Source organism: Gavialis gangeticus, unplaced genomic scaffold, assembly GCF_001723915.1.
Source record: "Gavialis gangeticus isolate Ggan-Ray unplaced genomic scaffold, GavGan_comp1, whole genome shotgun sequence".
NCBI classification, from domain to species: Eukaryota; Metazoa; Chordata; order Crocodylia; family Gavialidae; genus Gavialis; species Gavialis gangeticus.
This window is the reverse complement of record NW_017729006.1, coordinates 24,493,690-24,509,994: the sequence shown is the minus strand read 5'-3', so window position 1 is coordinate 24,509,994 and position 16,305 is coordinate 24,493,690. Positions and strand designations below refer to the sequence as shown.

General features: G+C 41.2%; 1 protein-coding gene across 1 annotated transcript in view; it reads right to left on the bottom strand.

Annotated features, from left to right (window-relative positions):
* Window positions 1-16,305, bottom strand: part of ITGA9 (integrin subunit alpha 9) — a 456,855-nt gene that overhangs the window by 91,148 nt on the left and 349,402 nt on the right. The window contains exons 21-23 of the mRNA XM_019508716.1: window positions 15,456-15,545; window positions 10,991-11,099; window positions 8,116-8,223 (exon numbers count right to left, since the gene is read on the bottom strand). Coding sequence (XP_019364261.1) covers window positions 8,116-8,223; window positions 10,991-11,099; window positions 15,456-15,545 — 307 coding nt within the window. The remainder of the gene's footprint in view (window positions 1-8,115; window positions 8,224-10,990; window positions 11,100-15,455; window positions 15,546-16,305) is intronic.

Genomic DNA, 16,305 nt, shown 5'->3' with positions numbered 1-16,305 from the left:
CTCTCCCTGGGCAGGAGGAGCCACAGGAGAAGCCCCCATGACTGCCCTGCCCAGCCCCAGCCTCCAGGCACTTCAAAAAAAAAAGCCCCACATTCACCAGCTGCAGCAGGGGCTGTGGGGTCTCCTGGCAGAACTCCTCCACGCAGTCCCTGATCTCTGATTGCCCCCCTCCCCCACCGCAGCCTCCCAGGAATTAAAAAAAAAAGCCCTGCACTCACCAGCTCTGGCAGCGGTGATCAGGGCCTCTGGGAGCTCATAGCAGAGCTGCCCCATGCAGCACAGGGCAGTGGGGAGCAACATGGATTGCCCGTCCCCCCCGCCTGGCACCTGCACAGCAGCTGTCACATTGCACAGGTGCAGCGTGGCTCAACAGGGTGCCACATACTGTCTGGGTGCTGGGGCAGCTCCAGCAGTCAGCCAGAGTCCAGCACCACTCAGCCCCAGCTCCCAGACAGTGTGCAGCTCCAGCACCCTGCCAAGTCATGCTGCACCTGCGTCATGGTGCAGCTGCTGCACGGGTGCCAAGCAGGGGTGGGTGATCCCCACTGCCCTGCGCTGCAGGGAGGGCTCTGCCATGAACGCCCAGAGGCCCTGATTGCCCCTGCCAGAGCTGGTGTGTGTGAGCTTTTTTTTTTTTAATTGTCCAGATGTTGGGGCTGAGCGGGAGGAAGGAGGGAGATCACGGAGTGGAGACTGTGTGGGGGGCTGTGCCACATGGCCCCAGAGCCTCCACAGCGGCTGCTGCAGCTGGTGATCGTGGGGCTTTTTTTAAGTGCCGGGAGGCTGGGGCTGGGCAGGGGATGGGGCCGGGCAGGGCAGCCATGGGGGCTTCTCCCGTGGCTCCCCCCTGCCCAGGGAGAGGCAGGTATAGCCAGAGGAGCTGTGAGAGAACCTGCAGCCACCTGGCTGCCTCTCATCAGCTGATCTGAATCTTTTAATCTCTCCGAATATTTTCTGAATTGATTAGGAGGCTTTGGATTTGATTCAAACCTTTTAATGGGTCTCCCAATTTGATTCAGATTTGGAGATTCAGCTGCCAAATCGGGCTGAATTTCCTCCAAATTGAATTGGCTACCAAAGTTTTGTACAGCCCTAGTTTGAGATCAGGTCACTTAGGCAAGCCCCTCAATCTATCTGTGCCTCAGTTCCTCATCTGTCAACTGAGACTACTAGTATTCCATTCACTCTTTGTCTCATCTGTTTACATTATCAGCTTTTTGGGCAGAGATTACTGTGTGTACATTCACCATCTAGCAGGGCCCCAAACTCAGTAATAACACCAATATGACTTTTCTTATTCACAATTCTAGTTCAACTAAAGAGGTTCTTAATATAAATGTTTGTTGGCCTGCACATAATAAAAGTTAGCTCTGTCCAGAATTCTACAAATACATATAAAACAATTCTGCTTTGATACTAGGATTGTTTGACTGAAGACTGAACAACTTGGCAACCATAAGCAGAATGATTCCTCGAGATTCAAGCAGCTGAGGATCATCTGCCTGGACTATATTTGGCTTCCACTTTAAAGAAACACATTGTTTCCAACCATTAGTTGCTTGTCTCTCATAACCATATCTATCTTTCCTAAAAAAAAAAATAAATATGACAGAAAAAATGTGATCTACCTTTTGCTGGTTAATCACCACATAGGGACGTGCTCCTCAGAGTCCCAATGACATTCACCTGCTTGTCACCAGAGAGAAAGTCTTGGCCAGATAGTAAGACTCTGGGTTCCTCCTGATTCTTTCCTGCCATGACTTGATGTAAGGTTATTTTCAGTGGGGTGTTGTCCACCTGAATCCAACCCTGACCCGGGCATCCCACCGGTGGGCTCGGCTCATCAAGTAACGAGGGGAAAAAAAACCAAAAAACCCTGGTGTGCCCAGACTCTTCTCCGCCTTCTGCTCACCTGAAATGGTGACCTCAGCTGCCACCATTATTGCCGATCCATCTAGGTAATAAATGCACTGTGGCGGTAATTGACGATCTGCTGCAGCAATTAATACTGTGTCGTGTTTCCTGAGCTCCTCTGAGCTCTCAGACCAAACTGGTCCACCACCCCATTCTTGGGGTGTCTTTTCAAGCTGGGCAGTAAACAGTTCTACTTGGCCCATGTTCTCTCTCTCTCGTCTCTCCTCCCCACACTGGGTCACCAGGCCAGAAATAGATCCTGGGACTCTGGAAGAGCCAATCTGGCTCACCTGATGAGCTGGTAAAGTTGGCTTCAGGCATAACAGGAGTTCTCTCTGCAGTGTGACCATGGCCCTTTCAGGTAACCTGCAGCTGGGATCAGCAGGCTCCTGTGAAGAAGCATCACCAACCTCTTCACACCTCCATAAAACCATCATCAGAGTAACCTAGGATTCATTGTTAACTTACCAACCACTTCAAGAAATACAATGGTTAATTGGGTACCTAAGGATGAACACCATTTTGGATATTACAGAAAGACTTTGTAGCACTGCACCTATTCCACAACTTACTCAGATACTCACGAAGGTCTTTAATGCTTCAGCTTAAAATCAAAATTCATATACGTTTATTAACCAGCGCTCTCTTTTGTGAAAGAGTATGTGATCTAGAGATTATCTCTGGAGCAAAAAGTCAAGAATCCAGGATTCTGTTAATTCTAAGCCTATTTTGTATGATTTGGGGCAAGATATGCCTGTTTCTTTGTATCTACCTATACTTTAACCAATGAGCTGAAGAGCTTAACAAATCAGTTTCTGCCTTTGATGTCAGGACCTTGGATAAAAGGTGCAATGGAAGTCCAAAAGATTTTATATACATATCTGTATCATCTGAGTTTTTCATGTAAAATGAATATCAATTTCAATGTCCTTAGTAGACCCCATGGTATCTCTGGCTCTTAAACAGCTGGTTGAAGGGTTAGTTGTTTAAAGCCCTTTTGAAGAGTAAAAATGTGTACCATTTCCTAAAGATAGTCAGACTCTAAACTTGTCTTTCTGTATTACTCTGTTTTTATACTGCATTGCTTCTCCAGTGGCCAGTTCCTTAATGCATCATTATCAGGGGATATATAACAGCATCAAAATATCTTGATGGAAAAAATAATATTTTCTTGGTGGCTGTATATAGTAAAAGAGTCCCTTAAAAACTACTTTGACTTCTGCATAGATAAATGATTATTCTTCAACATTACAATGCTGAAAACTTGATTTTGACCTCTCAGCAGCTTTTTGTTCATGATAACCAGAAAAAGGTTTGTTTAGCAAGGGACTTGCAAATAAAAATTTGTTTAGCAAGGGCTGATCCATGGGGAAATTAACATTTTTAAAATGCTGAACACAAAAAACCTTGTTGATCCGATTAATTATGATGACAAAGTGTTCATGCCTCTTCAAGAAAAACAAAGGCAGTTTGCACTGCATACTCCTTTCTTTTTCCTCTGATTACAGCTGCATTTGCTTGTTCAGCTGCTTTGAATTTCCAATGACATGAGTGTTTCCTCTCTCTACACCTGAGCTCAGGGTCAAATACGCAAATGAGGCACATGCCTAGGACCCTAAGTGAAGAATGGGCCCAGTTGTGTTTATTTCACATATTATAATCATTGAGTGAAAAAAGTAGGGGTCTACGAGTTTGTTGGCCTAGGGCCAACTAAAGGGTTAATCCAGCCCTGCCTGAGCTATCCAACTTCTAAGCAGCTGGAGCTGAACACCCCACAGATTTTACCACTGGAGGCCACAGGCCGGCAAGCTGTACCAAGGTGAGCCATGGGACCTGGGCCATGTACCATGCGAGCACCCCTCCACCACCAATGCGCCACAGCTGCATGGGCACCTTCCTCATTGCTCCACAGTGTAGCCCCAGGTTTTCCCACAGCTTCCCATGCCATGCTGCAGTGCCCTATCCCCTGGGGCAGTGTAAAGAAATGGAAGCTGGAGGAGGGAAGGAGAGCCTGGAGACTCTGACAAGGAGGGAGCAGAGGCCAGGCAGGCACACAGGGGCTGCAACTTAACACCTTGCAGATCACAGGCAGCTCGCAGGCTGCCATTTGGACAGCCCTGGTCTATACCATAGTTCTCAAGCAGTTGGCCAATAATGGGGCTGGGCTACTGCACATTAGCTTATTGCATGTAAACATTTGGGGAATAATCTCTAAGGCCTGGGAATGTTTTAAGGGGGCCTTGCCAGGGAGAAAGAAGTGTTTAGCTGTCATGAGACTGTGCGTCAAGATTCTTAAGTTTGCTCTTAAGATACTTCCTTCCCTTCCCTCCCAGGGTATGTTTCAGAGATGATCCACCTCCGTAACTGATTCTTCATTCAAGCTGAGAATTAACAGAGAGGAGACAAGGGGACCTGTTGGGTATGAAGAGGGACTGGGAAGCTGTTGACCTGCTGGTAAGGAAGGAAGCATTTATCAGCACTTCCTTACTGTTGGGGTGTGAAGGACAATATAGGGGGTCAGGGATAAAAATGTGGCACTGTTTTGTGATTCAAGAGTTGAAAGGCAGGAAGCTACACAAGGTCCTTAGTATCTGAGATCATTTTTGCATAGCTACAGAAGAAACTCTTACAACTGTTTCCCTAATAAAGCATAAAGCTCAGATCAGCAGGAAAAAAGGGAAGCTGGAAAGCCGCTTATCTCCTTTAAAGGCAAAAAGATAATTTTGTCTATTCATGTCCCATTTAGATACAGACAGTTCTAATGGACTGTGTGAAACCTTCTTCTTATTATTATTATTACTGTGATCAAATTAAAGAACATAATCCACACAACAGACAATTATTAATTCACGGGACAACATATAGCAGAGGTGGGCAAAATGCAGCCTGCAGGCCGGATATGGCCCACCAGGCCATTCTATCCGGCCTGCAGGGCCCCTCAAAAATTTAGAAAATTAATATTTATCTGCCCCTGGCTGCCCATCATGTGGCCCTGTATGGCTTGGCAAAACTCAGTAAGCAACCCTGATGTATAGCATGTTTTACTCTATGTGCATTTTGTGCAGTGTTATTAACAAAGATGTTTGCACCCATAACATGTAGTGAGGTATTGTATCTTGAAGGCAATTTTGTGAGGCACATATAAATATTGTAGGGCATTCAGAAAAAGACCTCATGTCATCAAATCTTAGGCATCTGCTATTTTATATTAAATATTAATTAAATAAGCAATCAATAAATACATATTAACATATTAACCATAATACCTGTCCTGAAAGAGCTAGTAATGCTGACTTCTATGGGTATTAAAGGAGTAATTTTCAGCCACCACAAATCTGAACTCTCAGAAACAGATATTATTCTTCAGCATAACTGTATACTTTGATGCATGTGCTATAGGAAGTACAGTGTAATCAAAAGCATGGGAACCTTTAGCAAATATAATTGCAAAAGCCCTTTTGCAAAACAACTACTTATGACCCATTTTCCAAAGATAACTCCAGCCTGCTCTTCTTGGGCATAATTTTTAAAGGATGTCTGTGGTTTTATTTTCTGTTTTCAGTCAGTCAATAAGGCTTTGCCAGGGAAGATGAGATGGTCTTGTGAATAAAGCACTGAGATCGAGAGACCTAGATTCAATTTCTGGCTCTGACACAAGTTCTGCATGTGGCCTTGGAGAAATCACTTAGTGTCTCTGTGTTGTAGTTCCTCACTGGTGAAAATGAGATAATACTTCTTTTCTCCATAAGGGTTTTATTGAGAATTCAACTGATCAGTGTTGATGATGTGCTCAGATACCATGATAGAGCTTTACACTGTATGTGCCTAGAGACATATAAGACATCTATACATGTGCTCCAGGGTGAAGGGGGAGACACTAATTAAACACTAATAATTAAAGTGTACACAGCATCACATGTATTCAGCATCCTGCATTTCAAAATGGCAGCAGGGGTGCTTTAACTAAACTCGACAAACAAGCTTCAGTTAAAGAGCCCCTGCCACCATTCTGAAGTATAGGGAACTGAATACATGTGACGTGGATGCTGCTGGAGTGGGCCAACTGGAGCGTACATCAGCAGACTCACTTAATCAAGTCTGCTCCAATGCATGTGAATTAGAACACATCGGAGCAGACATCCAGCATGTGCATAGAGAACTGCAATAGCAGATAAAAGACAAAAAAAAAGATGCCACACACTCCCAGAAGGAACAACTACTAGATGTCTGGGGAAAGTACCACTAACACTCTCATAAGTTTTGACCAGGAACCTAAATTTGCATCACATACTGGATCTTGATCTTGAAAATTCAACGAATCAGTGGCAGCTGACTTTATGCACATTGTATGGTTAGAAATGTCACATGGGATGTAGTGGGCAATGTGGCAATGAGTATGGATTTTCTTCACATTTAAAACTATGTCTGAAGCCTACCAGCTTAAACAGTGTGTACCTGCTGGCTGGCACTGCTTTGCCTGACATCAGAAGAGCAGTGGCCAGCAGGACAGAATGATCAAGACAGAATGATCAAGACGAACTGAAGATGCGAGACACCCGCTGTATGACCATCCCGCAGCATACAAACGTCTGAAGTCATGCAGGAGCTCTCTCACCAGCACCCAAACTCTCAATGACATACCGAAGGAGACATGACTACAGCTGCAGAATTACAGGCTGAATAAAATACCTGACGGTGGAAAAAATGGACATTCCAGTGACTAAGTCCTTATCACCAGGGGCTGATGAACCATGGCAAAGGTGGTGATGTCTCAACTACCTACGTACCGGAGTTGGATCCTCTAAGGAACTAATGGAGAAGTGGGGCTATACCAGGGGTGGGCAATTATTTTGGGTGGAGAGAGGCTTACTGAGTTTTGTCACATCATCGAGGGCCACATGACAGGCAGCCAGGGGCAGATAAATATTAATTTTATAATTTTTTTTAGGGGCCCTGTGGGCCAGATAGAATGGCCTGGTGGGCCGCATCCAGCCCACGGGCCGCATTTTGCCCACCCCTGGGCTATACCATTGGTTCAACCACCTGTGACTGCAGCACAGAGCCTCAGACTATGAAATACCTGCTGCAATGGCTGCTGCTTGAAGGCACATGTACAATGAAAGATCTCACAAAGTACAATAAACGAGCACAAGCAAGTGTAACAAAATGGTCAAAAGTGGTATAGAGACATTAGAAGGAGAAAACTAGGTTGAATAAAATACTAAAATGCTATGTAAGGAAAAAATTGTGGTTGGGTAAGAAAAAGAACCCAGTCTGTGCAATACTGGCAAGTCACATGATCCTGGGTCTCACCTCTCTGTTTGCAGATGTTTCTGCAGATCTCAAAACTCTTCACTGTAAAGAGTTTAGGAGTGATTCTTTCACCCACTAATGCTCTTCATCAACGATACACAGACTAGCATGGATGTGGATGTTAATTATATATTGTATTTACTAATACATTTCCAGGAATTCAAAGACACAAGACAGCTGCATATGTAGCATGGAAGGGCCACAGTTATTTCAGTCAAAAGGCCAGTCATCCTCAAAGAGGATACAGTATAGTCTCCCAAACTACCCATGCGGTCAGAGGTTATTCCTTCCTTGCATAGTTTCCCACACACATCTAATTACTCTACGTTACTCTACAGAGGAGAAGTGAATTACATCCTCAGGGTGTCTTCCTTTTATCACCTCACTAATATGTCTTAATAGCTCAACAAAAGCTTAAAATAAACAAGCAAAAGCTAAGAATGTATCCTTTACCCCAACATCTGTGTAGGATGATTTTCTTTGTGGTTGAAATTAAAATATCTTTAAAAAATATTTAACTAGAAAATAAATAGTTGGACTACTAATAGCTGTAAATAGCCAGTAAAAAAATGTATGGGCACTTATAGATGTGCTATATTCAGAACTGAGTTTGATCTTTACAAGCGATTATAGAGAAAGCCAATTAATGTGAATCAGCTTTGTATCACAGCAAGTTATTTAAATATGATAGAGTTCATAATAGAAATCCAAATTAGAAATGAGAAGCTGAATTATTTCAATATTTCTACAGGATTAAATTGTCACAGACTCTTCAGCATCATTGTGGTGATTCCTTCTTTTACCTAAAAACCAGATGACTCAAAGTGTGTGAGTAATGTGTAGCTGACTTCTCAACACCTATGTGGTGTAGCACTGCAAAATACTCACCAACATTTGCTGGATGTGAAACGTGTCGGCCCCAGTGGCAGAGAGACGGTTTGGGAATGAAATGTCAACAAAAGCTTCAGGGAGAGTGCTTGGTCCAGTGTTGTAAACCTTTAAGTGTTAAAATATATGTAAATATATGAACCCGTATGAAAAGTAATGAAAGGCAGAACTAAAATTCTCTTCATTAACATTGCACAGTCACTCAAGTTAGGTAAGGATTACAGATGAATTTCTAAACAATGTGATCATTTTGCCAGCTTTTCAAGTCCTCTTCAATAAAGGTTCTCTTGCACAAACCAGGGGCTACAGAACCAGATGCTGCTCCTCTGATAATATTCTTCTCTAATACACTAACGTATATAGCACTGGGACACACAATTACAAGCCATCAGTTACCAATATAAATAACATGTGGCTTTTGTCCTTAATATGAGGACTCTGTTAATGAGTTCCTTTTTAGTATTTTAATAACGCTGTCCAAACAATGCAGAGAATACTGCTGTCCCTGTTCAACACTGCCTTTTTATTTGGTAAACACTGTGCTCTATTTTGTCCATGTTTGTCTTAAGGAGCAAAAGCCAGATCAGTGATGAATATGGCTAGTGCAAATAGTTGGTTCATTGACCAAGTGAATAAGAAAAGCATTTAAACAACCACTACTTCATTTATGATGTGGATTTTTTAATTGAAAGTAAAAATTAGGCCATGATATCAGCTTTCTGCAACAAATGTTGGATCGTTTGTTAAGAAGACAAACATTTCTAGTGAAAAGTGATATGTATGGGTTAAAATAAAACATTACTAGCTGAAGATCCCTGATGTTTGTGTGTCAAACTTCCCTGAGGAAAATGAAATTGAAATTACATGCATTTTCATTTCTCTGTGGTTTTTTGTGGGGGGAGGAACGTTTTTTTACCAATCTCCATGATCCTGTACATGCACACACAAGTATATGTTTATATAAGAAAACCTTAAAAAAAAAACAAAATGAGAGTGATAATTTGTTGCCCAAGCATGTGGAGATCTACACCAGTACTGTTGTGAACCTGGTAGACTGTAAACATTAAAACATCAAACCATTGTGCTTCAAGCACTGTTTATATTTCAAGGAATGCATGAATGATAAAGAGGACTGGTGCATAATGCCAAGACCTTACAAAAACCCTGAGGCACAAGAAAAGGAAAGAGATCCCAATTATAATGAAGTGTAACAAATACAGAGGGAACATAATGTAACAAATTATACATTTAAAAAAGGAATAATATCACCATGATCAGGAAGAAGAATTAAGGATAAGTGTGAAGACATCACATGACTTGCAAGAGAGCAGAATGCCAGGTCTTTTTCTATACAAACATCTTGACGTTGAACTCAATACAGATTTTGATATACCCATCCCGCCCAAACTATAGCAATGAATCTCTTCTGTTGAGAAACTCTCACTTTTCTCCATCTGGAAAGTTGAATGCGTGGCGGCAAATTATTAAAAAACAATTAAGCAAATTGTGATAAAAACCATGCTTTGGCCATTATGAAACACTTCTCTCTCTCACACACATACACACACACAGTCTTGAGGTCTATCACTTTACTGGACAGCAGGCCTGTGACTTGTTATAGAATAATTTTCACTTGCCATATGGCAAACCCCTCTTCTATTGAAACTTGTATGTATTTGCGTGAGAGAGAGAAGATCAGGATATATTACAAATGTATAGATGTTATCTGTATACCTGATATCATTTGCTTTTATTGAAAGTAATCACCTAGTCAAAGCATTAGTACATCTGGTCTTTATCTGTGTCTAACCAACAACTGACTATGGAAAAACTGTAAATCCTAAAGAATGACTTCAGAATCACAGGAAGTAATTGCTTGGTTCACAAGACCTTTAATAGCTTAAAATCCCAGTCTGAACATAGTTAAGGGCAATGCATGACAGTAGGGGCTTAATTGTTCCAGACTATGCTCTGCCCATGAATGAAGACATGTGTTACCCATTAGGAGTTAAAGGGGCATCATGCCTAGGAGGAAAAGAAGGAGAGAGGAAAAACTTGTTTACAATATTCAGCAAATGACTAGCCCACATCTGTATGATTCTTTCAATCCCTAGTTCCACCTAGTGGTAAAAAAGCATTTGAAAAGAAAAGTATAAAATGGAGCTGCAGCAACAGAATCAGTTAATTTTCATTTCATCACAAGATCTGGTTCTAACATGCAGTTCATATTAGCTTCACCAGGAAGCCCTTTTTCTATGTGAAAAGGGTGATTTGTAAGTAAGTTTAAGATACAGCGCGGCATGCTTAAAAGGAACCCTTCTCACCTCTGCCCTCTGCTATCAAATTCTCACACAGACACATATGGGCTGCAGATAGCTCAACCCTATTATTTACACTACTCTAGAAGTAAGCACTTTGTACACATTTTCATATCAGAGGACTGAAAAAAGCAGGTCTTTTGAGTGGGCACTTTCTTGGTCTCATAAATGAATGCTTCCCATTTCTTAGTTCAAGCACTATGCCACTGAACATGACTCCAATTGAATCTCCACTTTTAAATCTTGGATTGAACGCAAGATGCAATGAACAAAGGTTTAAACTTGGCAAGGGGGTGAAGAAAGGGAAAACAGGCCAAACAACAAATTTGCAGTTTCCTGCTCATGAAACTGGGATGCCTTTTTGATTCTTTAAAAATACATTACGGTAAAGAAACAAATACTACATTAGTTCACTGTGAACATAACATCCTCCAAGGTAGGCATCATACTGTGTTATAATAACGAATGGTCCCCAATTCCTTAAAATTAAGGAGGCCACAAAAAATAAAATATGCTGTGAAGAGGGAAAACTGTAAAAGTGGATTGACTGATTTTACCTGAAGAGTGAAGTTGAGGGGTTGAAAAATACATTCATAATTCTCCAACTGAACAAAGTTTGATGTTTCCACAGAATCACCATAGACAAAGGATGTGGGTGAGACAGCTCTGAAAGATTAAAACATCAATTCAGTCACTTCTGGATGTTTTCAAGATTAGATACAGTTGTGGATGGAAAGCCTACTACAGAGTTCATCCAGTTTAGCTCAGTGGTAAGGAGACATTACACAAGGGAGACCTCCCACTCTTACTCTATCATCTATGATTTGTTCCCCTCTCAGCAGTAATACGTTAAATACAGACAATAGTAACAGTCTCTGAATTTAATCCTGCTGCTGTCGTCACCCATTTACAACCTAAGCACATCACTTGCTCTTGAAAATGCTCTATTAGAAGGATGTCTATTGACCAGTAAGAGTTGGTTTGGGCCTTACATGAACATGTCTCTTCAGTGCTTGCTTTCTGTAAAGAAGTATGTAATCAAATTGACAAGGATAAATGCCTGCAGAAAAATAATCTCAGTAATTATAATTTCACATGGGTTTTTGTGACAACCAAAATACAGATGTGTTCACGCAAGTTTTCATGTCACTGACTCATAGGGAATTTCTACAAAGTACAGAGTAGTGTTGTGTAGAGATGCCCAAGTTAGAGAGTGCCAAAAGCAATACAGTTGCTTTGTTGCAGAGCTGTGCCCAAGTTAATTTACCCTGTTTCTGAGTATGTGTTCAGGACCTGTTGAGAAACAAGGTAAATGAGACCAGGAAGGTCCACACACTAACACAATTTGTGCCATGCAGATGCACCCATAGATCCTAAGACCTCAAGGGACCCTAGTGATGATCTGCTTTGACCTCTTGCGTATCACAGGCTGGAGGACTTCCAGGAATTAATCTTTGTTTGAACTACAGCAAAAATGTTTATCTGATGAGGCTACTAAAAGTAGCATCATCTGATTTGTCCAACAAATTATAACCCACCCACGGAACTGAAATATTCAGTTATTAAAGGTATTTTGCTGTTGGTCCTCAGAGGTTTTTGAAAAATATGTTTAATGCAATGTTTTAATACAACAATCAGATCACCAGCTGGTAACAGAACTATCTCATTTCACACCAACAGAGGACCTAACCAGTTGACTTAAATCAAGCAAAACTGAAAGGGACAGCTTTTGCCTTTTGCAATGAAGAGTCAAGGAATAAAATGCATAAACAGTGTTGGAAGCAGACTACAACCCAGGTCTCCTCAATCCCAGGAGGTGGACTGCAGAGAGACATCCTTCCCCTCATTTACTCTCTCTCTGGCCAACAACTTTGGACTTCTTAGTTGCACCTAGCCTATAGGTTGGTGCTTAGGGCACTCTCCTAGGAGGTAGGGATGAGGTTTGAACCATCTCGGGCCAAGGAAAGCATTGAACCTGGGTTTCTCGCTTGCTGAACAAGTGGCTGTCACTGTTGTGTTCTGTGCTGAACTCAGGGCTTCTGGTGCATGTTAGGCATGTGTGTTAAGTTCACAGCACATGTCCCTCAGTGGTTTTAGGGTATGTCATACTTGTAGACAAGGATCTTTGGATAAATCTGATATCTTTTATTAGACACACTAAACTAGTTGGAAAAATACTTTTTTGCAAGGTTTCAGGTAAAAACACCCTTCTTCAGGCAGCGGAAGTGTCTGCAGTATTTTTGTGCTCTTGCTGGACTTCAGACAACAACTGCAAATGCTTCCTCTGCCTGAAGAAGGGTGTTTGTACCCACAAGCTTGCAAAGAAGAATTTTTCCAACTATTTTAGTTGGTGTAATACAAGATATTGGATTTACTCAAAGAAGCTTGTCTGCCTATGTCTTTAGACCAACACGGCTACAATCAACACCCCTGTCATACCTGCAGCATTCTGATAGAAGGATGCTCCTGAGTATGCCCTTCCTGCCTGCTCCTGCTTGGATGAACCAAACCTGCAAACTGAGTTGCATCCCTGCTTCTGGTGTGGCCCCCTATGGCCAGTATCAAGATCATTCTCTCTGGCATGCTTGGGACAGTCTAATGGTGGCTTCAGTGTGGCATTTCCTTATCCATAGGCACAGGGTGGGCCTTAGTTATAAATATCAAACAGGTTTGTGCATGATAGGTCTCAGATGCTCACAGCCCAGTCAAAATCAGTTTTAGGCATAAGTAGTAGCAGGAATTTAGGTACCTAAGAAACTTTAGTGGCAAAAATATAAGTGTCCATAGACTATCAGTGACCTAACATGGCTAGGTTCGATTTCTGTGGATCATTTACTTGGATTTAGAATCCTAAATTTCTATATGTAGGTGTTTTTCTGGATCTTGCCATTAACTCTTTACCAAGCATCCAAGATATTTTCATGTAGCTACATCTAACATATTTTAATCAAGTAATCAATGCTAATTATATAGCGTTTATATCTCCTGAAACTTAGAAAATATTCCAAAATGTTTGACATTTCTTGGGCTTTTTTTTTTTCTCTTCACAATAACTCTTTTTTTTCCACAACATTTGGATTTCACTTACTGATGGGCAGAGACCCAGGGCAGAAAAAATCCTTTTGCTCATGTAAAATTACCAACCATGTTGAGAAGCAAGGGACTTACCAAATTAAATTCTGAGTGTATAATTGTTTCCATGACTATATATTCAACTCCGTTCTTTTAAGATAATGACCTTTATACCCCATTACATCGATGGATTTTTTTCTCTGTATGTGGGAATTTTTGTACTTGTCAGTCTAACGCAAAGTTTAACAAGTTCAGAGAATCAGGTCATATAAATACAAAATCAAACTACCGGGGATATGCAAGCCAACGCCAAATATCTTGTGAGAACAGGCTCTCTCATAAGATCTCTAGCATGTCCTACTTCCCATAGGCACAGAAATAACCACAAAGGCAGCCTTTCTTGTGGTATTGCAACATAAGCCTTCTTGGGGCCTGGAATTACAAACATATCCCAAAAAAGAAAAAAAAACAAACCCAAAACCCTAGACTTTTCCTGCCTCCAAAAGGTTTCACGTGGCGATTTGACTGGGGGCGGGGGAGGTTCCAAGTAAACCCACACCTTTCACACATCTGAATACTGTGAGCATTATCACAGTATTAACACAACTTTATTTCTTTGTATTGAGATATCCCAAACTTCCACTCATCTGACTACAGTGAGCAACTAAGGGGAGTTAGGTGACTGTCAATATTTACTTCCTGGGTTCAAATGACCCACTCATGGGATGCAGTAAAAGCAGCTGTTCTATAGATAAATACCCCAACTGGGAAGAAACTGTAAACTACGTTGGCCAAGTATAGACCATTTTTCCGCACTAGTGACTAAACAACTTTATTCTGAGTCAAGAGATAGATTGCTGGCTTGAACTAAACCATGAATCTACAGAGCTAAGTCTGGTAAAATTTCAGGTCCATTATTTTAGAGGCAGGAGCAGATGCATCAAATGTATAACCTGGATTCTTTGCAAGGTTAGGTTCCTTATCTTCCTGCAACAATGAGGTTTGCAAACTAGCTGGTGGTATACACAGCTTCAGCAAGCAACTGTGTGGCTTGTCCTTAATTTGGCAACCCCACTCTGAATTAAGTAGGTTGTGAACCCTGCCAGTGCAAGTAATACAAGTAATAGTCTACTTGATCATTGTATGAGATCTAAGCACTGGGGGATAATAAAGGTAGAGTGTTACATAGGGGTACTGGTTGTAGCTGTGTTGGTTCAAAGATATGGGCAGACAAGGTTCTTTGGGTGAATCCAATATCTTTTATTAGACCTCAATTAGTTAGAAAAATTCTTCTTTGCAAGCTTTCAGGTACAAATACCCTTTGTCAGGCTGAGAAAGCATCTGCAGTTGGTCTGTGCTCTTCCTGGATGAAATAATAAAGATGCCAGAAGCCCGCATGCATGCGAGAAAGCCAGTCAGTTAAAAACATATTTCAGTTCAGATGGTAATTTGGATCTTTCTTGTTTTGTCAAATTCCTTTTGGACTGGGGAAGCGTTCAGAGTAATTCTGATTGTGAAATTAAACAGCTAGACCTCACATGCTTTGCAGAATCCCAGAACCCTTTGGCCTGATAAAACTCAGCCATATCTTTAGGCAAACCTCAGGAATGAGATTTGATTCATTTGGCATTTTCTTTTCTTTTTTTAATTTAAAGATTCACCATGTTCATGAAACTGCAGCAATTTATATCAGTCACTAAACTATCTAAAGTTATGGGGGAGAGGAAACATGCTGAGAAGGTTACTGAAGGAAGAAGTGGGGAACTGATAAATAAATCCTAGATAATGAATGAGGATGTCCTGGTTGCAGAGTCTGGGAACCAGAAACAAGCAACATTCTGGTCACATATAAACAAAGAGAAGAATGCAATTTTCCACTGGATGGGATTCACATGTTATTCTTAGGATTTTTTTTTATTATTATTATTTATTTGATAACTGCTCACTCACCCAGTGATAGAAGAATCTACTTCATGCATCAGAGGTACAGCCAGGATGAGAGTATTGTCATGTAGAGAGTCAGTATGCTCTAGGTTTCCACTGTGTTGAAAAGGAAAAATAAACAAGCTGTAAATCCACAGCCTGGGCAGTAAATCACAAGAATAGCTAAGCAGCTACTTTCTCATGTCTGTCTTTTACTCTGTCTCAATGATGTTTCTCCTTACTGAGCCTCTTAAAGGTTAAGGGTTACATTTGTAAAAGATATCCTGGGAGGGACACACACACACACACATTTAAAACTTATTTGCAGACTGTTGTGAATGTACCTATCAGACACACACTGAGAATGTACCCTTAATACAAGAAGCATCTAAATTCATTGAATATGAAATACTAAAATAAGTCTCCATCTGACAGAGTGGACACAAGAAAAGGAATTTAAAATAAAGCTTAATATCTCATTTTTACTTACCTAATTGTGTATCAGTTTTGAAGAGATCTTGGAACAGTTTTGAAGTCCTACTCTTCTCAGTTTAACAAATGAGGCTACAGTTGGGCAACTTTCATTAGCCTTAATAACAAGTACACAGCTTGGATCCCCTGCATACTGATCTAGGCACATACCCTTAAAAGCCAAATTTAGTCACTTATCAAAATGCATATTTTGTTTTTAATTGGTGGCTACTGCCACCAGTGAACAGGCAAAAGGAAGTAAAAGGAGTACATATATCATCATGCATATAATTAAGGTAATTCCTTTGAATAGGAATTTTTCGGATAATAAGTCTTGAAAAGCTTCAGAACTCCAAAGCATGCCACTAGTATCATAGTGGGGAGGGGAGGGGAGGGGAGGGGAGGG